This window comes from Leishmania major, chromosome 8 (genome assembly GCF_000002725.2).
Source record: "Leishmania major strain Friedlin complete genome, chromosome 8".
Lineage (NCBI taxonomy): Eukaryota > Euglenozoa > Kinetoplastea > Trypanosomatida > Trypanosomatidae > Leishmania > Leishmania major.
The window spans coordinates 91,817-111,499 of record NC_007249.2 but is presented as its reverse complement, the minus strand read 5'-3'; the positions used below and the strand labels follow the sequence as shown (position 1 = coordinate 111,499).

The 19,683-nt window shown below is 62.8% G+C and overlaps 8 protein-coding genes across 8 annotated transcripts; all 8 read right to left on the bottom strand.

The window, feature by feature from the left end:
* Nucleotides 1-543: 543 nt before the first annotated feature.
* On the bottom strand, nt 544-831 carry LMJF_08_0330 (conserved hypothetical protein; the record flags this gene model as incomplete). The annotated part of the gene is made up of 1 exon (XM_001681010.1): nt 544-831. The coding sequence occupies one exon, from the start codon at nt 829-831 to the stop codon at nt 544-546; it is 288 nt and encodes a 95-aa protein (XP_001681062.1).
* A 969-nt stretch (nt 832-1,800) lies between these two features.
* Nucleotides 1,801-2,478, bottom strand: LMJF_08_0320 (putative mitochondrial associated ribonuclease; the record flags this gene model as incomplete). The annotated part of the gene is made up of 1 exon (XM_001681009.1): nt 1,801-2,478. One exon carries the CDS (start codon nt 2,476-2,478, stop codon nt 1,801-1,803), a length of 678 nt encoding a protein of 225 aa, XP_001681061.1.
* An 884-nt stretch (nt 2,479-3,362) lies between these two features.
* On the bottom strand, nt 3,363-4,298 carry LMJF_08_0310 (hypothetical protein; the record flags this gene model as incomplete). Its single annotated transcript, XM_001681008.1, has 1 exon — nt 3,363-4,298. The coding sequence occupies one exon, from the start codon at nt 4,296-4,298 to the stop codon at nt 3,363-3,365; it is 936 nt and encodes a 311-aa protein (XP_001681060.1).
* A 1,166-nt stretch (nt 4,299-5,464) lies between these two features.
* On the bottom strand, nt 5,465-6,223 carry LMJF_08_0300 (conserved hypothetical protein; the record flags this gene model as incomplete). The annotated part of the gene is made up of 1 exon (XM_001681007.1): nt 5,465-6,223. The coding sequence occupies one exon, from the start codon at nt 6,221-6,223 to the stop codon at nt 5,465-5,467; it is 759 nt and encodes a 252-aa protein (XP_001681059.1).
* A 2,009-nt stretch (nt 6,224-8,232) lies between these two features.
* On the bottom strand, nt 8,233-8,925 carry FESODA (iron superoxide dismutase; the record flags this gene model as incomplete). Its single annotated transcript, XM_001681006.1, has 1 exon — nt 8,233-8,925. The coding sequence occupies one exon, from the start codon at nt 8,923-8,925 to the stop codon at nt 8,233-8,235; it is 693 nt and encodes a 230-aa protein (XP_001681058.1).
* A 753-nt stretch (nt 8,926-9,678) lies between these two features.
* Nucleotides 9,679-10,821, bottom strand: LMJF_08_0280 (putative ribosomal protein L2; the record flags this gene model as incomplete). Its single annotated transcript, XM_001681005.1, has 1 exon — nt 9,679-10,821. One exon carries the CDS (start codon nt 10,819-10,821, stop codon nt 9,679-9,681), a length of 1,143 nt encoding a protein of 380 aa, XP_001681057.1.
* Nucleotides 10,822-13,310: 2,489 nt separating this feature from the next.
* On the bottom strand, nt 13,311-15,737 carry LMJF_08_0270 (hypothetical protein; the record flags this gene model as incomplete). Its single annotated transcript, XM_001681004.1, has 1 exon — nt 13,311-15,737. The coding sequence occupies one exon, from the start codon at nt 15,735-15,737 to the stop codon at nt 13,311-13,313; it is 2,427 nt and encodes an 808-aa protein (XP_001681056.1).
* Nucleotides 15,738-17,102: 1,365 nt separating this feature from the next.
* On the bottom strand, nt 17,103-18,419 carry LMJF_08_0260 (conserved hypothetical protein; the record flags this gene model as incomplete). The annotated part of the gene is made up of 1 exon (XM_001681003.1): nt 17,103-18,419. The coding sequence occupies one exon, from the start codon at nt 18,417-18,419 to the stop codon at nt 17,103-17,105; it is 1,317 nt and encodes a 438-aa protein (XP_001681055.1).
* Nucleotides 18,420-19,683: the final 1,264 nt, after the last annotated feature.

Sequence of the window (19,683 nt, the reverse complement as noted above, 5' to 3'; positions counted from 1 at the left end):
CTCCGCTTCGTTTCCCGTTTGCTTGGGTCTGTTGCCACGATGCTGGATGAGGAAGCGGGTGTGCAGACATGCGCCTGTACGCGTGCTGGCATCCGCAGCAGACGAGGAAGGTGAGATCACGCAGAGGCAGGAAGAGAAGATGGATACTCGTGTACAGCGGCTGCGCATGCGCATCCGTGCAGCCACAGATATGAGGGAGGATGGAAGTTGACGGCGTGCACTTCGGTGGAGTGCGGCGGGAGTTCGCAGGCGTAGCATACACGCACCATTCCCCACCCCCTCACTCACTCTTCCTCCTCGCACACTTGTCGCCAGAGATCGGCGCTACTGCTCCGCGACAGAGGCAGGCGACAACGCCAGTGGCCCTTATTGGCCACGCGCCCTTGCTCAGACAACAGAGAAGGAGCGACGCGGATAGGCATGAAGAGAGACGACGCACTTGTTAGCTTACGACGTCACCAATCACCCAACGCGCACCACACAAAAGCAAACGCACACGTGCACCTGCACCGGCGCACACATCACTCACAAGCGCTGCGCCTTCTACATGCTCGTCAGCGTGCCGGGCGGAAGCCCCTGCATCCGCTCCTTCTCGCGCAGCTCGCGCGTTGCCGACAGCAGTGTGAGCACCTCAAAGTGGCGTGCGACACACTTGCGCGCGCAGGCGTCCATCTTCTGCGCCTTGACATCAGGCAGCGCGCCGCCGGCGAGTTCGGGGCGGGTGAGCTGGCTGTCGTAGCAGATGTCCCAGCACTGCTCCAACACGAGGTTGGCAAAGTCCATCATCGCGTAGTGCTCGAGCGCCTGCCCGAGCATCATCTGCGCCTGCATTATGGGCGGCACAGGGTTGATGGGGTGTCCAGAAGAATGAAGCGTCGGAAAGACGGAGGCAATGGCGACGCAGAGTCCCGCCGCGTGGATGAGGCACTACGGAGACAACGGGTGGAAGCACGGTAGGCTGCCTGCGTCACACCTGCGAGTTCAAGGCTCTCTTCGCATGCAGAGGCGTCCGTGAAAGTCGAAGAGAGAAGAGCGAGGGAGACAAGTCCGGTTGATGCAGGTTCCAGTAGAGGCGGGCACGTAGACGGCAGCATCCGGCCGTGGCAATGCGCAGAAAGGCAGGTGCAGAGAGGCTACCGGCTTGCATCAACGTTGATTTTTTGAGCAATCCACGAGCGAGGTGACGGCACCACGGCACCCTCCCCACTCCCCCGTCTGCGGCAACAAGCAAGCGCGCGTGAGTGCGTGAGGGTAGGGGCGCCAGAAATGCCGTTGTGAGGAGCGGCGATTGTACGATTCTGTCTGTGAAGCAATCGCAAGACCGAAGGCACGCGCGACAGAGCGTCGGCGAAGACGCACGTGCATCGTCAAATAGGGAGCACCGTGAGCTCAACGGCAACAGCAACAAAAAAAATGAGAATAAGGGCTCTCCTTCCCCCTTCGCGCACCGAAGAGGGTGCAGGGGCGGGGTACCAGCACGACGCTAGCAGATGATGCGGAGGGAGGCTCCGTGACGTCAGTCGACAGCTGCCACGCAGGCAATGAAGCCGTTAGCGAGAGAGAGAGAGAGAGATGTGGAGGCATTGGCGGGAAGGGGGCAGTGGGGCAAGGGCGGCGTGAACAGCCATGCCGGGCTTTACACGCCACATCACTGTATCTCACAGAAGCATGCACGCCAGATCGTGTGCACACCCTTCTCTCCTCCCCACTCGCACGCGCACCATGAAGGCCACGTCACGTGCCCCTCCCTCCCTCCTTCGCCTTGGCTATGCGTTGTCTGCCTCCGTCTCCCTCTCGCCCTCACGCCTTCGGCCTCTCACCGTCCGCGGGGAGGCTCGGGAAGCGAGAGGGGTCTGCCCACTTTGGCTTCACTACTTTCATGAGGGCTCCCCTTATCCAGCGATCGCCACGCGACAGCTGCAAAAGAACGGAGATGGTGGTTGTCAGCGTGAGGTTCTCCCATCCCGCCATCTCCTGGATCGCTACGTCGTGATCGAGCTGCTGCTGCGAGGCGCAGCCGTCCACAAGCACCGCCACGCGGATGTTGCGGGACAGCAGCTCATCGGCCGTCTGAAGCACGCACACGTGTGTCTCGTGACCCCACAGCACCGCTTGCTGCACCGGCAAGATGCCACGCGCCGCGTCACCGTCGATGTAGGGCATCATTTCCGGCACTAGCATCGACGGCTGCAGCTTCTCGATCACCGGGGTACCCTCAGGCAACGTGATGTCCTTCGCAACATGCCCCACCCCTTTCGGGTACTGCTCCGTCACCACAAAGGTGGAGTGCTTGGGCGTCAGCGTGTTGTGGATGGTCGCCATCGAGTTTGACACGTCAACGGCCGCCTGGAAGTTGGGGATGCGGTTGCGCAGTTTTTCCTGGATATCGCAGCACATGAAGATGGTGCGGCAGCTGTCAAACTTCTGCAGCAGGTGTGACGGCGAGGAGATGAGGGCGCGCGACGCCATGGCGGCCATCCGAATGACCGCGTTGGCTGGCTGTATAGGCGATCACTTTGGATTGCGAGGCAGACGAGGAATGTCGAGAGAGAGAGAGAGAGAGAGAGATCGGTGCGAGCCAGAGACTGCATCGACGCGCATAGATGTATTGCGCGCATGCGTGTGCGTTGGTGCCACGGCAGATGTGTGCACAGAGAACGTAGACGTGTGTGATGTATCGAGTATAGGAAGAGTGGGAAGGGGAAGGGTAAGGCACGGTGTGGGCATCAGCCGCGCAAGTGCGTGAAGCTAGCCGCAGCAGACGATGACGTGGGTGGCAATGACGATGGGGCGTGCGCATGTCCGTGGGCGTGAATGCGTCTAAAGAGCCGATTGAAGCATGAAGCGGGACGCGGGAAGTCACACGGCACAGAGGCGTTGCACGTTTCGCCGGTATTCGCTGCTTGCTGCGCTACCGACAGGTTGCCTCACCGCCACAAGTCAGAGGTCGAGGCAGAGCGGCGGCCACAGATTTCACGAGCGAGCGTACTTCGATAGCTGCCATGGAAGAGGGCAGGGAGAGAGAGAGGGGTAGGGAGGGGGTGGGGGAGTCAGGGGATGCCGCGTGCTCCGTGCGTGGGGAGCGAGCGAGAGAGCCGCGGCAGCAAGCAAGCAGGTGAGACCTGCTCATAATAAGGCATCAGAGGAGACCGGAAAGCAGCAGCAGCAGCAGCAGCAGCAGCGCGCATGTGTTTGCCATCAACCCCCGCACGACGCGCAGTCATGGCCAGCACATGCGCGCCCCGCCGAAAGTTCGACGACGAGGAGAGGTTCTGCCTCATGTCCCATGCAGAAGGGAGCCCCGTCCCTTCATCATTGTCCACCCACACGCCACCACGACCAGCATCACACTGCCGATGTGCTCAGTGTTCCGTTCTACAGCAAGCCGAATTCGCGGCCAGTATAGCGTCTGCGGCGGTGGCGGTGGCTAACGCAGACGGGACGGCCCTGGCGTCGCTGGCAGCGGTGGCCTTCTCACCATCACCGCTCCCTCCCCGGTCGCGCAGCTCCGGCCGCGGCTGCGTGGTGCACCAGTCGGCGGCAAACTTCTTCATGATTTGGATGATGGGCTTGACAAATCGTGCATCGGATCGCGTCAGTTGCATTACCGCAGACGGCACGGTTGTGACCATCAAGCCATCCCAGCGGGATATCTGCAACACCGCCGTGTCGTGCACCTCCTTCGTTCGCGAGGCGCACCCGTCAACAAGGACGGCGACGCGGACGCCGTGGGTGAGAAGATCGTCAGCGGTCTGCAAGATGCAGCCGCACGTCTCGTAGCCCCAGATAACCACCTGCTGTACAGGCGGAATGCCACGCTCGGCGTCGCCGAGAATGTGCAGCCGCACCTTTGGCACCAACATCGATGTCCTCACGTTCTCAGCGATGATGGCGTCCTCTGGCAGCTGGATGCCGTGGCAGCTGTGGCCGACGCCTTGCGGCTGCACCTCCGTCGCGACAAACACAGACCGCTCCGGTCCGAGCAGCTGATTCACGGCCGCCATCGCGTTCGTCGCGTGCACGACATTGTGGAGGCTCGAGCTGTGCGGGTCCGCGCGCAGGTGCACGCGGCACAGCATGAAGGCCGTCCGACAGGTGTCGAACTTCTGAATCAACCGCGAGTGCGCAGAGAGCGTGGTCATGGGGGGGGGAGGGGGGCCTGTGCGTGCGTTCTGGTGTGTAGAGAACGTGTGTTTGTGTTGGCGTGGCAGCGCAGACGACTCCGAGTAGAAGTCCACGCACCGCCGCGAGAGAAGCGGAGAGCAGGAGTGGAGTCGGTGAGTGATGCATGTGCGCATTGCGGCGGGGTTTGTGTGTGTGTGTGGAGGGGGGGGGGGCTGCCATCCCCCGTCAACACACACACACAGACACACACAAACTGAGAGAAAAAGAAAGGGAGCCGTGAACCCGCACGCCTGCGAGACGGGAAATCCGCTCATCGTGCGCCGGAAAACCGCACACTGCCGCGTACTCCACCGGCAGCTGGAGGCATCGCGCGTTGCGTGAGGTCGAGCCACCAGACTCCCCCCCTTCCCGCAGCGACGAAGAACCAGCAGCCCCCCCCCCGCCCCTGGCCACCAAACGCGCACACGCGCGTACACCGAAATGTCGCTGTCCACCGACTGCCCGCGTCCTCGGAATATGCGAGCACCTCTTCCATGCGTGCGCCGCAGCCATTCGTGGTCGCATTGACCGCCTGTGGTGCATGTTCTTGCGTGTCAAGCAAACTCTGCTCTTTCCCCCTGACACTTCGCCGCCTCCGCAGAGGCCATGCGCAGGGCTCGAGGGCGCCATCACGGTAGCAGTGCTCCCGTGAAGACGGACGGCGGGCGCAGCGAGAGCGAGAAGGTGTGTGTGTGTGTGTGTGTGTGTGCGTGCGTGTGCGTTTGTAAGAGAGCGGCGTGGAGCCGGAGGATGCGGCTGGGCGAAATGGGATGATACTTGATGGCATGAGCAGGTAAGCACACGAGCATGACGGCCTTTACACACAGACACACGAGCACATAAACAAGACAAAGCACCATCGCTTCCGCTTCCTCCCTCGCCTCCCCCCCTACCCGCCTCTCATGAACCACCGCGTGCCGCAGAGCGATGCATGGAGGGAGGGGGGGGGGGGAGGAGGCGAGGCGATGGGGGAGGGGAGGGGTTGCAGCAGGGAGACAGGAGGCGTGCGTCCAACCGAATATGCGCAACACGCGACAGCGCAGGAGGTGGCGTGTGCGAGGTAGATAGAAGTGAGCGAGCTGGAGAGAGAAAGAGGGAGCGCAAGCACACACACACACACACACAAAACAACAGCGACACACGTCTGCGTGTGTGTGTGTGTGTGTGTGTGTGTGTGCAGGAGCCAGTGCACGACACCGTCACGACGTCGGCATGGCGACGACACGGAAACGCTGGCCGCTGCGCCCTCATCCTCGTGGTGCCATCATCTCTACCTTCAATTTAGTCCGTCACCGCAGCGTCACGATTGACGCTCGCGCTCCTGCAGCGGCACCGTTGGGTCCTCGGAGCGCTTGTATGGCCGCTTGAACGCGTGCGCGCCATCTTGAATAAGCTGCATCACTGGCTTCCATACGATGTCGTCGACGCGTACGATCATCGTGTATACGCCGATAGAATTTGTCAACAGCAGCCCCGCCCACTTGGACATTTCCATGATGGCGACGTCGTGATCGAGGCGCCGCTGCGCCGCACAGCCGTCCGTCGCGATCGCTACGCGAAAGCCGCGGCGCAGCAGCTCGTCCGCGGTTTGCATGATGCAGATGTGTGTCTCGTACCCCCAAAGCACTACTTGCTGCACCGGCAGAATGCCGTGCTCCGCGTCACCGTAGAGGTACGGCAGGACTTCGGGCAACAACATCGATGGCTCCATCTTCGGGAACACGGGGGCATTGGGCGGCAGCTGGATCTCGTGGTAGAGTGGCCCCAAACCAGCCGGGTACTGCACCGTGGCTAACACGTTGCAGTACGTCGCGCCCAGCATCTCACAGAAGAGGGTTATGTTGTTTGTGACGCGGATGGTCTCGTTGAAGCCAAGGATCTTGTCTGCCAGCTTTTCCTGAATGTCGCAGCACATGAAGAGGGTGCGGCACTCTGTGAACTTGCGCAGCAGCTGCGTCGTGTGCCTCCTCCGCTGCGGCACCGTAACATCTGCGGTGGGCCTCACGGCCGCCGCCGGCGCCTCGTCACAAAACGTGCTGGAGCCCCCAGTGTCGGCCATCAATGCACGGCTGGCGCTGAGGAGGTGAGACGCTGCTTGCTTATGTGCTTGTGTCGTCGCTTTCGGTGGCTGCCGGGGCTGCGGCTGTGTGCTGACAAGTACACGCGTATTCACGCGCGTGTTTCACCAGCCTCGTCTTCGAGGTTGGAGGCGGGAAGGCAAACACATGCGCAGAAGGCCGAAATAGACAACGAGAGGACGAGGGGGATGGATGGATGGATGGATGAGTGAACGGCAGTTGCAGCGTGTGTGGGACGAAACGTCGAAGGAGCGAGCAGCCGAGGGAATAACAGGGGAAGTGTGTGTGTGGAGGGGGGGGGGTAGCACGAGCCCACCTGGGCTCTCAGAAGCCGCTGCATTCATAACAACGCGCCCTCCCCCCTCCTCCTCAGCCCCCCCCCCCCAACACACACACAGCTACCGGAGCACGGTCCCTGCCTCACACTCGAGCCATACCCGCCTCGCAGGTCGCCCCACAGCCGCTGCCAGTCATGCCAGTCGCCATACCTCGTGCATTCTCCTCGGCGTGACACCCTGGCTCCCCACACCAGCAGTGGGCCTTGTGAGACGCGTTCGAGTCGCACTGGCACACTGTCCATCACATGGGTGACACCGACGCGTGTGCGCAGCCGCAGCTTGCGCCGATGCAGCGCCATCCAGGGGACCTGACCGTCAACACCCGCGGCGAACCATCGCTCAGACGCTTGCTAGGTCGCAGGCGCTTGGCCCTGTTGTCACCACCACCAGAAGCGGCGCGGCCATTTGGCAGAGAGGGGTGTGGCTCTGCTTGGCATTGGTCCACAGCGAATGGGGATGTGCTGGCCCCTGAGGTGCCATGCGCGGAGGGGGGGGGAGCCCCCCTCCTTCCCTTCGTCCTCCATGATCAGCGGGGGGAGTGGCAGCACGAAAGGTACGATGAGACGAGCCGCACGTGAGCATGTGAAGTGCAGTGGAGTGTGATTTGAAGGTGGAGTGGAGTGGGGGAGAAGAGGGAGGGGGAGGGAAGGAAGGAAGGGGCTTTAAAAATAATCCAGCAAGCAACGCGACAACGGGCACACGTAACGTTGGGAAGTGGTAAGATGTAAAAGGTAAGGTGCGGGCGGTCGTTAACGTAGGAGAGAAGGATGCGCAGACTCTCTCTCTCTTGCTCTCTGTGCGTGTATGTGGTGGTGATCAGCAGCAAGATCCTCAAGTGTCGAGTACGCACGCGCCCATTACGTCATGTCTGTATGTCTACAGAATAGGGCAACATGGTTGCAAGTCGTGACTCCTTCCAACCGGCCTACACACCTTCCCTGTGCACGCCACCTACCCACCCACCCGCCCGCCCCGCGCGCACAGAGAGACAGAGAAAAGGGCGGCGAGGCTGCTCCTCCACGTGCGCATCACACGCTGACCGCTGGCTTGGTCAGGAAGGGGTGGGGGTGGGGAGGAGGGGCGAACGGCAAACAAACAGACGACTAGAAGGCGGCAGGGATTGGGGTGACGGCACCGGTCGCAGACGAGGAACGTAGAGGAGCAGCGTTGGCGTCTGTGTCTGTGTGTGTGCGTGTGTGTGTGTGTGTGTGTGTGTGCGTGTGCGTGTGCGTGTGTGTGTGTGTGTGTGTGTGTGTGTGTGTGGTGAAGGCGGCCGGAGGCAGGCAAAAGATGCGCTACCACTGTTTCTGCGCACATGCACACAGCATGAGAGACGGAAGAGAGCGGAAGCGAGGGAGACGCGGGAGAGAGGGCCGCGCTGGCACCAACCAACCGACACTCACGAGGTTGTGGGAGCGGCGACGGTGGCGGGCGGCCATTAGATGAGCTCTCGCCGCATGTCTGCCATTGTCGCCAGTACCAGCGCGTCCAACACCTCATTGCGTGCGCGTGTGTGCCATCTGCCATGGCCTCCGTCATTCATCGTTCCGCGCACACCCCTCGCGTCTACGCGGATACTGGACGCGCGTGCATCTCTCGGTCCTTCCCTTCCTAACCCCAACATATTCGGTAGAGATGCTCGCACGCCTCTCTTACTTCGTGGCCCTCTCATACATATGGCAGACAAATTCCCAGTCGACGATCTGCCAGAGCTCTTTCAGGTAGTCCGCGCGACGGTTCTCGAAGTCCTTGTAGTAGGCATGCTCCCATACATCAGCTGTGAAGATGGGGCGCAAGCCAGAGGTCAGCGGGCAGCCCGCGTTGCTCGTGCTGTCGATGAGCAGCTCCTTCGTCTGGGGATCGACGCAGAGCCACGTCCAGCCAGAGCCAAAGTTGTTCACGCCGGCCTGCTGGAAGGACACCATGAAGTCGTCGACGCTTCCGAACTGCTTCGCGATTGCATTCTCGAGCGTCTTCGGCATCGGCTTGCCACCAGGCGACAAGCACTTCCAGAAGAAGGAATGGTTGAAGTGCTGGGCGGCCTGGTTGAACATGACCTTGCTTTCATTGATGCCGGTGGTCGCCAAGATGATCTCCTCAATCGTCTTCCCCTCATAGCCCTTGCCGAGCGTGTTCAACTTGTCCACGTACGCGCTGTGGTGCTTGCTGTAGTGCAGCTCCAGCTGACGGGGGCTCATGACGGGCTGGATGCCGTCCTTATAGTTGAAGCCAAGCGTCGGCAGCTCGGCCGGGTACCGAAGATGAGGAAGGGTATGGTAGCACAGGCACGAAAACCCGACGGCAGCGGTGGCCGTGGCGGCCTTCATCGGGGCGCGGCCGAACATTCGGAGTGGGGGAGGATTGGGGTGCTTGGGGGATAGGGAGGGGGTGGGGGCGTGGAGTTGTGTGATGCTTTCAGTGCAAAGAACTCGATAAAGTGCGCGTCGCTGGTGGCGGAGGAGTATGGGGCTGGTGATAGCTGCCAGATAGGATGATGGCGCGAGGGGAGGGAAAGGTATGGAACGAGCGAGGGAGAAGCCGGTGAGGCGGTTGACCAGCGAGAGTGTCTACTTGCGGGCTCGCGCGCGGGGTGACCACCGCACGCCCCGAACGAGATCCTGAGAGCGGCCGCAGTAGCAGCACGCAGCTCTGCCGAGGAGAAAGGGGAAGAGGGAGGTGTATCGCTCGGCGTCCGCCGCGCCCTCTCACATTCTCGCCGGGGGGTGGGGGGTGGGGGAGGAGACGAGAATGCCGGCTCGTCGGCAGCTTTCCTCTCCAACAAGTGCGATGCCGTTCTTCTTCGCCTCGCATGCCGGCGCCTGTCCAATTCATCATGCAACAACACATCAACGCAACAGGTGCATGTTACACATGCCACAACACCATCCCGCGCGCACAGACTCGCGTACGCACGCCGACGACGGGTTACTACCCACCCAAGAAGCAAAGAGAGAGAGAGCCACGCATGCATGCCCAGAGGCGAGCAAAGGCACGACGCCCTCGTCGCGTCACGTAAGCTCCGCGTTCCGACTGCGTATCGGCAACGAACACCAACGCACGACAGCAAACGCCGAGACAGATCCGCGCCCTCCCTTACGCTACCGGTACACGGGATCGCGATTCGCCCAGCTGTACGTCTTCGATTTGAGATCGGCCACCGTCTGGTTGCGGTTGTACTGCCGGCCCCGCAGGATGTACCCGGAGAGCCAATACTTTGTCTTGACGCAGTTGCGCGGATGAATGCGCCAGTCCAGCGGCGTGAGCAGATTCGGCGAGCCGCCGTTGCCGCCACCGGCCGGGTGGCTCGACACTCGCTTCGTCTTGGAGTGCACCTTTGGCCGATGCGGCATGTTCTCCTCGACGCTGCGCTTACTGAAGTTGCGCTGCTTGTTGTACATGACGCCGGCACGGCGTCCAAAGACGGCGTGGCACATGTTGTCGAAGAGACGCACCTCCTTCGAGGGCAGCAGGAGCGGGACAAGGTTCGGTTCCGACCCGCGCAGCACCACAGCCGCGGTTCCGCTCGCCCGGCAGATGACGCCGCCGTGCCCCGGGTACATCTCTACGGAGTGGATCTCCTTTCCGTAGGTCACCTCGGTCAGCGATACCGTCTGCCCAATGGTTGGCAAGCACCCCTGAAACGCCTTGTTGTAGATGATGCGCGGCAACTGCTTGTACGTGAGCAGCTCCGCCACGTACGCGCCGTTGGCGTACAGAAAGAACCCGAGAAACGTCTTCTTGCGGGGGATGTGCACGACGCATGCGAGCCACTTGGGGATGCGTTTCTGTGGCTTGTGATTCACCATTATCCGGTAGCCCCACGAGCGCACCTCGTCGCGGCGGTAGTGGCCAAGGAGCACCTTGCTGCCTGGGTTGGTGCCGCTGCGATGGCCAAAATAGTCGCGACTCGAGAACCCCTTCCAGTCATAGTAGAGCGGGGTGTAGGACATCATGTTCGCGCCGACCTGGAAGGGCGACCAAATATCTTTCTGCAGGATGTGCTGTGAGTAGCCGTGATCAGGCGAGCGCACGTACTCGAGCCGCAGCGTCACCGGCGGACCCTCCTTGAAGACACCAAAGTCGTCTGTGTAGCCGTCGTACATTTCTGTGTGCTTCAGCTGCGTGTCCCTGCCCGCTTCCAGCTTCGGCTCAAGGCCGTAGTGCTGGCTGCCTTGCTTGCCGATGGGGTTCACGAGCTTCACGCCACGGCAGGGCATGAGGAGCGGACTGACACTCGCCATGACCGATAGAGAAGTTGACGAAGACGACAACGTGCCGGTGGCGGCCGCCGCGGAGGATGGGCCTATGCCATCAAGCACCGCCGCCGCCGCCGCTGACACGCCACCGATGGCGGAGAGGTGAAGTTGCCGGCGGAGCATGAGACAGACAGACACGACACGACACTACACAACACACGAGCTGCCGTGACGGACAGTGCAGTATGGCGCCGTCTCCGAAGGCGACTTGGAGGCCCGCTGGGGTGGGGGGAGGAGGGGTCCCTCGTGCTCGCAGGGACGCTGGTGGCCACGCAAATCCTAAACCGAAACACAATGAACAACAGACGCACACGCACCGGAAGGAGCGGCGATGGCAGCCGTAGAGTAGAGCCGATCAGCTGGGTTTCAGAACGGAAGCCACCGGCACCCACACCGTTGACAGACGAGAGGCGTGTACTGCGTGTCCCCTGCCCTCGTACAGTGCGTCAGTGCAGCGCACACGTGTAGTTGTGTGGCGGTGTGATTGGCGCAGGAAGACGAAGGGGGCGGACCTGAGTGTGTGTGTGTGTGTGAGGGGGGGGGGCGGCGGCAGGGTGGGTTAGGGCATGAGTGCAGAGAGCAAGCGATGGAGAAGGAGAGACAGCACAACAGCACGAAAGAAGAAGCGAGCGTGCGGGCGCGGATCGAAACAGGGCAGCTAAGCGGGTGTCACTGCGCACAGCTACAGCGTGCACACTCCAGTGCGCATGGCGGTGGTATGCTCACCCGCTCTGCGGGTAGCGAGAGGTGTGGAAGGGGAAAGACAGACGGGTTGGTGCAGCGGTCCACAACACAGCTCCTACACACGTCGTGGAGACCCTGTCAGTGTGTGGCATCGTCGCCTGTGTGAGAAGAGCTGGGGGAGGAGGGGGGGGGGGCAACGCCCCACATGTGCGTTGCGGGTCTACGGTACCCACGTCTCTGCCTCTGTGGATGCGCGCCTGTTCTTCTGCCTCCTTGATTACCGGCTCTGTTTCGCGTTTCAGGTGTTTCGATTCCCCCCCCCCCCTTGAGTAGGCAAGCGACGTAGACAAGGAGGCGGGTGCTTTCGGGCCTCGCAAGGAGAACGGTGGCGATAAGAAGTTGCAGAAGGCTCGTCACAGCGGCTGCCACCATCTGCCCTCGACGCCTCCCGAGCTTCTTCTCACGTACGGCGTGTGTTCATGTTTGCAGCAGCCTCACGTTCGAAGAGGAGTGTAACGACGCGACGCGAGACACACACACACACACAGAGAGAGAGAGAGAGAGCGCTACAGAAGACGCACGCTGAGGGCGGGAGAGCCGGGCGACCAAGGCCGCGTGACGGCCACGGCCCTTGCGCAACGCGAAGGTGCCACGCACACGCAGGCGCCCAACAGAGAGGAGGTCGAGTGAGCCGAAGAAGAAAGTGCGAGGGAAGATCGATAAAGAGGACGGTAATGCTGAAGGAAGAGAAGAGAAACGCAAAAGAAGCCCCGTGATGAAGACGGTGGTGGCGGGGAGGCGGCAACGACGCGGACAGCCGCCGCCGCCGCCACCACGGCAAAGACGTACATGGGAAAGACACATGCACGCACATGCACGGCACCTCACGTTTTCGATACCGGAAAGGACGAACAACGCCGCGGCCAAAAGAAGACAGCTGAAAGAGCATGCAACAAAAAAAAATCCGCGTCATGTGTGGACGGAGTGGTGGGCTGGAGGGATGGATGGAGCGTCGAGGGAAAGAGAGAGAGAAGGGGGGGGGGAGCACCTCCGGCACGAAAGCAATGAGGCCGTGTGCACACGGACATGTTCACAGCGTCACGCCCGCACCCCCATGCACGGGCATGGGCGGTTTGGTGTGCCTTTCTCTCGCCCCCACCTGCCCAGGATCAGCGGCGCTTGATGAAGTCGGCCGCACCCACACCATCTGCCTTACTGTCTTGTCGAGTGCAAGGAGATAGACGCACACGTGCCTATGCTCGGGGTCAGCCCACGAGAAGGCGAGCCAGAGAAGTGGCGAACAGAGGCACGTGCCTATGAGCCTGTGCGTCCACACACACCAGATACGTGCTTCAATGCAAGCGCGTCCTGACATGTGCCTGCTCCACCGACTTCACCACCACCCGCACCACTACCTTCACATCGCCAAGCGAGGGCACCGGTGGCTCAACGGGTACGTGCCCCCAAAACGACAACCGTCGACGGTTAGGAATGCACAGTGGCGCTCCACAGCCGAGCTAGGACAGGCTCGGACATGGCAAACTCGCCGCGTAGACGGCACCCAGACGACGGCCACCACCACATCCTCAAGTGAAACAGTACAGCGCAACAGCGGCAGCGAGAACGAGCCCGCAAACTACATCGACACAGCGAGGGGCCAGTCCTCAGCCACAAAAACACGAAAACGAGAACTAGCGGCACGGCGGTTTTCACACGCACACACCGCCTCGCCCGGTCCATTCCTCCTCCTCCTCCTCCCCCTGCCCCGCGATGCGAACCTCGCGACGGCGCTACGAGATACAAAGATCGATCGGAGTGTGAATGTCCAGGCCGTGCGGCTGCCGCGTGCGAGCGTTCCAGCGACGCTGCTCTTCATTATCCTGTTCGCGCTTCTGGTGTGCGGCCCACAACAACGATGCCGACGCAAGCGGCGATTCACCGTGTGCAGAGTCGGGCGCCGTAGTGAGCGCGCGTCGGGCCGCGCCGCCGAAGGCCCACTCAATCGAGTTGTACGTGTTCGCCACCACTACCTCCAGCGGCGGGTAAAGCGCGGCTTTGGGAGAGAGAGTCGACGTCGCTGCGCCCTGAGCGGTGATCTTATGCAACGGCTGAGGTGGTTGGTGCGCCTGCGCCTGACTGCTGTTGGACTTCCACGAGGCATCCGTCACCACACCGGTCTTGGCCTCGCTCGATGAGTCGAGCGGCTTCAACAGCTGTGGGCGTGTCCTCAGCAACACCGTGCACGTTGTGGTCTTGCCTATCAAGGAGGGGCTTGCCACGGTGCAAGGCCGTGACAGAGGCCGAGGGCTCGGGTGCCCTTGCGTCTGCTGCTGATGAGGGGTGCCGCGGTGCGCATCCTTCCTTTCGATTGTCGCCGCCGTATCGGCTGTTCCGCTCGAGCCTGCCGGGAGGGACGTCGGCATGCCGGCCTCATCCGCCGTTGTCGTGGCACCTCCAGGGTTTGCGTAATAGTAGTACTCGCCCTGCCACCCGGCAGGCACGACAGAGGATCGGCGAAGACGGCGAATGCGCTCCTCGACGTCGGCGTGGCGATCCCGTCGCCAGTCCTCGATCGATTCGATGTGCGCTACGATCTGCGCATCTGCCACAGTGCTGGCAGCGGCAACTTCTCTGTCAATGCGCCGCTGCGTCTCCGCGCCCTCGTCGCGCTGAGCAGCGACAGACGCAGCCGAGGCCACAGCCGTGCCTGCTGTCGAGTTGGACACGCGGTCCGCAGTGGAAGAAGAAAACTCGACGCCAGTGGGCTTTGTACCCGTCGCCATCAGCGGCGCCCCCTCGAGCTGCGAGCTGCCGTTGCGGCCCAAACGCTGTGGGGGAACGCAGAGCTCCAGCTGCACCAGCGCCGTATCGCCACTCATCAGCGCAGGAGCAGCGGTCGTGAGAGGTGCCGCTTCCGTGTCTGGGCTGGCAGGCGGCTTGCGCACCGCCGCGTCGCTCCGGTCCACGGCGTACATTGCCTGCACGTAAGAGGTGATCGTGAGCGGCGCCTCGCCTGCCGTGTTGGCGGCTGTGCTGGAGGTGGTGGCAGCACGCCGCAACACACGTGCGGTCGGCCGGCGCTGAGGCGCGCAAGCGCCTTCTTTGTCGTGCCCGCACACCGCTGCGAGGTCCGCATCGTCACCACTGCCGCCGCTGCCGCACAGCTTGCACGGAGGTGCTAGCCAGTGTATGTAGACGACATGGTAGTAGCTGCGCTCCGGGGCCAAGCAGGGCGACGACCACGCCTGACGCTGCTGCGAAGTACGCCCGCCTGCCTCCGCAGGCACCGCTTCCTTCTTCGATGCCTCAGCGGCACCGATGTCTATGCGTTGGTCCGGCACAATGTCGAGTGCGGCCAGCGCCTCCTGCTCAGCCTGCTGCGACAGCTGTGACGCGGCCGCGGGTGCTCGTGCTGACAGCGGTATCGCCCCACCGGCCGTGATCACCGGTGATGCGAGGCCGCCATCGGCTCTTTGTAGAGTGCCGGAGGAGGTGTTGGACGGCTGCACGCCGTTGTCGCGCACGTCTTCCGCAACTTCGACCCCGTCCACGCCGCGGCCGTACTGAGCGGTGATGGCGGCGTTGCTAAGGTCGTACAGCGGGGCACCGCGGCGCCAGTTGCGCGGCACGCGCGGCTGACCGCCTTCATCACAGTCGTCGTCGCCCCACACAGCACAAGCGCCGCCCGCGGTCTCGCCAGTAAAGGCGGGCCGTAGAGACCGTTGTCCCTGCAAGACCCGCTTGGCGACTACGCGCTGGAAATTCGCCTCCGCCGCGGCGCAGAGCTGCATGACAGCAGCATCGGCCTGCCACAGATGCGAACGCGTGTACCCGCTGCCGTCCTCCTCAGTGCTGCTCTCTGCACGCTTCTCGGAGCGCTTCTCGTTTTTCTCTGCGGCACCCGTCGGAGCGCCGCTCTTGGGCTCGTGGCCGCAGGTGCGCCGCACGCGACTTTGCGGTTGCGATGGCTTCGCCGTTGCTTTCCCAGGACGCGGGCTCGATTGACGCTGCGACTGTCGCTTGGCGAGGCGCTGCTGCTGCTCGGCGTACTCATTCTCCAGCTCTTCCACCTCCTTCATGGCGGACTGCGTGATGGCGAGGATGGACGCGCCAAGGGTGCGAATACGGCTGCAGAGCGCCTCTCGCATGGCAGCTGCCCTCACGCTGTCACGGCTGCCATGATGCCGCTCCTCTGGGGCCTGGGATGGCGCTGACATGAACACGCTGTCGTCACTGAGAGGGAGGAGAGTAGCACGGGTGGGGTGGGGTGGAGGGGGAGCACTTCCGCAAGCTCAGCAAAGGACAGGGATGATGATGTCGGGCGAGGGGGTGGGGGACAGACAGAAACGGTATGCGAGCGCAGAGCGGAGAGGAGAGAGAGGAGGGGGCCTCCCGCACAACAGCGACACACTCGTGAAGCGCCGCTGCAGACGATTGCCTATACTTTTTCGTTGTACCGAAAGTGCTGGGTAAAACTCGCGTACACGTGAGCAGACCGAGAACGTAAGAGAGGGACGGGAAAAGAGGTGTTTGGTGTGCGGATGGCCCGACGCACAGCCACACACGTGTATACGTGCACGACGCGGTCCTCGTCACGAAGCAACAAAGAAAAAGATTGTTTTCACAACAAAGAGAGACGCGTGAGAGAGACGGCCAACAGATGCAGTGACCTTCTCCTCCGCCCTCCGACCCCGGCCCCGGCAAAGGCAAGCAGCTGTGTTGGGCCTTGTAGGTTCGCTGTGTCAGCGTGGATGCTTGTGTGGTGGCGGTTCTCTCTGCTGGCTTGTGCACCGTACACCCGTTTCCTGAAAGGAGAAGCGGATACTTCAGGGCAGCGGATATCACGAAGCTGTGCGGCGTGTGGTGAAGCACACTGTGGGAGGAGAAAGCAAAGACGTCCGCGAAGGAAAAAAGAGATGAGGAGAAATAGATATGCATGGAGGGCGTGGGACACGGGGCGCATTGTGTGTCTGTGCGTACGCACCGCGCAGAGGCGTGGCAGTCGTCGTCCATGTCAGCGTTGCGCACGATGACGAAGGCGGATAGGAAGAGCCAACGAGAAGCAGACGCAACCCCTCGAGCACTGCGTCTCCCGCTGCTGCATCCTTAACGCGCCATCCTTGTCCTGGCACGAGGATTGTTCCGCGTTTCACTGCAGCGTTGGTGCCGCGAGAACTCTCGGCAGCGTTGGTCCGCTGGCATCTGCGCTCTCGTCGCCGCTCTCCGCATCCGCTGACCGTCAGTGACAGTTTTGCCTTTGTTTCCTCGATCTTCAGTTCCCTCAGGTACATCGTCCGCAGTTGAAAACCCGAGGCGTGGGGGCTCGCAGCGCCCCCCCCCCCACTGGGCGGTCCCCCCTTCACCACCGTCACTGCGACGGCCTCGGCAACGCACGACTCCATGGTTCCTCTTCAGCAGTGCCACCGAGCTGGAATGCTTCCGAGGCGCGCTTGGGGAAGCGGCGGCGGCCACAACGCGACAAAATCCGGTGCAGGGGTGCCTTTGCGGGATCGTGAGAGGACACCACGAACATCCCAGACACGCCAGGGCGCGCTTCCCCGTCATCGGTCTCCCCTCGTTTCTCACGCACGCAGCTGTCGGCGAATCCCCTCCACGGCCTCCCTCTTCGTGGCGTGCAGGGCCTCCAGGTCCAGCAGGCGCTGCAGACGCTGGGCCCGGTCCGGATCGGGCATATGGGCTCCTCGAAATGCGCCCGGGGCGGAGATGACGGCGGCCCCGCCCAGCCACACGTCATCTTCCTCCGCGTCGCCGCTCTTGACGACTGGCCCGGTCCGCGATTTCGCCCCGGCAGACGCCGCGCAAGCCGAGTTGTCGCCCTCCAACTCCGCGGGCGTTGGCCGTCGGCGCTTCTGCGACACCTCCCGCGCGTAGGTCAGGGCGCGCTCGCGACGTCGTCGCGCCTGCATGATCTGCCGTCGTGGCGCGGCCGCCACGGCGAAGGCGGCGACTGCTGGCGACGTGCGTGGCGGTGCCGAGAGCGGAGGCAGCACCGCTTTCGGGTTTTTGGCGTTGGTGCTCTCCGCCCCGGTGCAGGACGGGGTGACCTCGCCGCCGTCTACTCCAGCAGCCGACAGCTGTCGCGGTGGTATGGCCGACGATGACGGCTCCAACGTCGTGTGCTGTGGGGGCGTCGCTCGTGGCGGCGGGGCTGCACAAGCTGTGCCTCTCGGTGGCTGCCTGCGATGCTCAGAAAACTCTGCAGAGGCCGAGCGCGACGTGGACGTGGAAGTAGTAGTGATAGTTGTAGCTGTCGTGCTTGCGTCTGACGAGGGCGACCGCGCTGATGATGAGCCTCTCGCACCGGCAGCAGGGTCGGGGGAAGAGACGGGGGAGATATTGATGGTGCCGGGGTCGACCTTGCCCTCGTCAGCGCACGAGCCCACCCCCGCCAGAGCGGCACGCGCTACCTTCACGGCATGCCTGGCGTACGTCTTGGCCCTTTCGCGCTTCTCACGCGCAGCCCGCTGCTCATCCGTGTCGCTGGGCCCCAGGCCGCCCGACTTGCGCGCCGCCACATCTGCCATGAGCGTCTTGTACGAGCTCAGTGAATAAGGCTTGTAAGTGGCCGACTTGTTGCTGCCGGCAGCCACAGTCGCAGTGGCGGACGAGCGGGAGTGCTGGCATCGCTCTGATTGGTGCCTCGTTGCCTGCGGTGACGGAACCGTCATCGGCTCCGCGTGCTGTGCGTGACCTGAAGACGCAGCAGGAGCGGCAGCAGCCGTCAGCGCGGGTCGTTCGCGATTCCCCAGCGGCTCGACGGGGTGATCAGACCGCGGCACTGACAACAGCTCGGCTCTCTCTGAGCTCGTCGAAACAGCTAGCGCAGTCAACGAGGCCGCAGACGCCTTGCTGGGGCTCTGCATGGGCGGCGACCGCATCGGCGTGCCGACAGACGACGCTGTGGGCGGACATGGACGAAGGCCTGCGTCACGTCGAAGCGGCAGCAGCGGATAGCTGCACCTCTCCACCTTGCCGTCCCCCTGCGCAACACAGGAGGCAACAGCGGCGGCGGCAGCAGCAGACGGGGCAAGAACGCACTTCGCCACGACCTTCCCCCCCGCACATACCACTGGAGTGGAAGGAGGCGAGAGATGAGAGCCGCGATGTAGCGCAGCACCTGGGGACGACGTGGGTCTCTGTTCTTGCGGCAGCATCCGCGAGTGAAGGCGGGCCTGCTCAGTTGGGGCCATGATGCGAATCCGCGCCGGTCTCGTTGCGTCATTCTTTACGGCCGCCGTCTTTGTCGGTGCTGGAGACGCCGACAGCGACGGCGCGGTACCCGGTGTTCTATTACATGTCTTCCTCGACCCGGGGAGTGGTGCTAACGCTCTTCGCTTGGGAGGCGCTCCGGGTGCAGTGTCATCTGCACTTGCTGACGCGGCAACCACGCCTAGCTGTGCCTGGGCACCGTCTTTGCCGATCACCTCCGTGCGGTTCGCAAACCGCTGCAGGAATGCCGACGAAGGGCCAGGTGCCGACGCCGCACCACCGCCGCCGTCCGCTGGCATTGATCCTCTTGTCGAAGATGCTGGTAGTGGCGGGGGCGGCCCCCACACACCGAGGTCGACCTGCTTGCCTCGTCGCGGCGGCATTACGGGAGGCCAAGACCTCGGCACTCAGGGAGAGGAGGAGGAAGCAAAACAAAAAATGTGAAGGAAGCGATGCGATGATGCATGGCTGTGAAGCGGTGCCAGCACGTCTCTCTATCTGGCGACCACGGAAGAGACCTCGCACAAGAGAGAGCGGATCTTGTGCGGGGGGAGTTGACGAGCGCCGCGCCGCCAAGGCGCCGACGGAAGACAACACGCACATAGAGACAGAGAGAGAGAGGCAGTGGCGGAATGAGTGAGCGATTGGGACGGGGGAGAGCCTAGCGCGACGGCAACCATCGCCATCGTGATTTGAAGACGCAACAGCATCACATGCCTTCGGCACATCCGTGCAGAGCATGCGTGGGGGGCCATGCCCGGATGCACGTATTGCGAGGACGCGCCACAGGAGCAAGGTAAGGGGGAGGGGGAGGGAGAGTGAGGCACATGTACGGTGGGCAGCAGGCCTGCATAAGGCCCAGGCGCCCGGTTCCCTGTCGTGGTTCCGCAGTAACCGATGTCACGGGATGGCGACATCCGGGGAGGGGGGGGG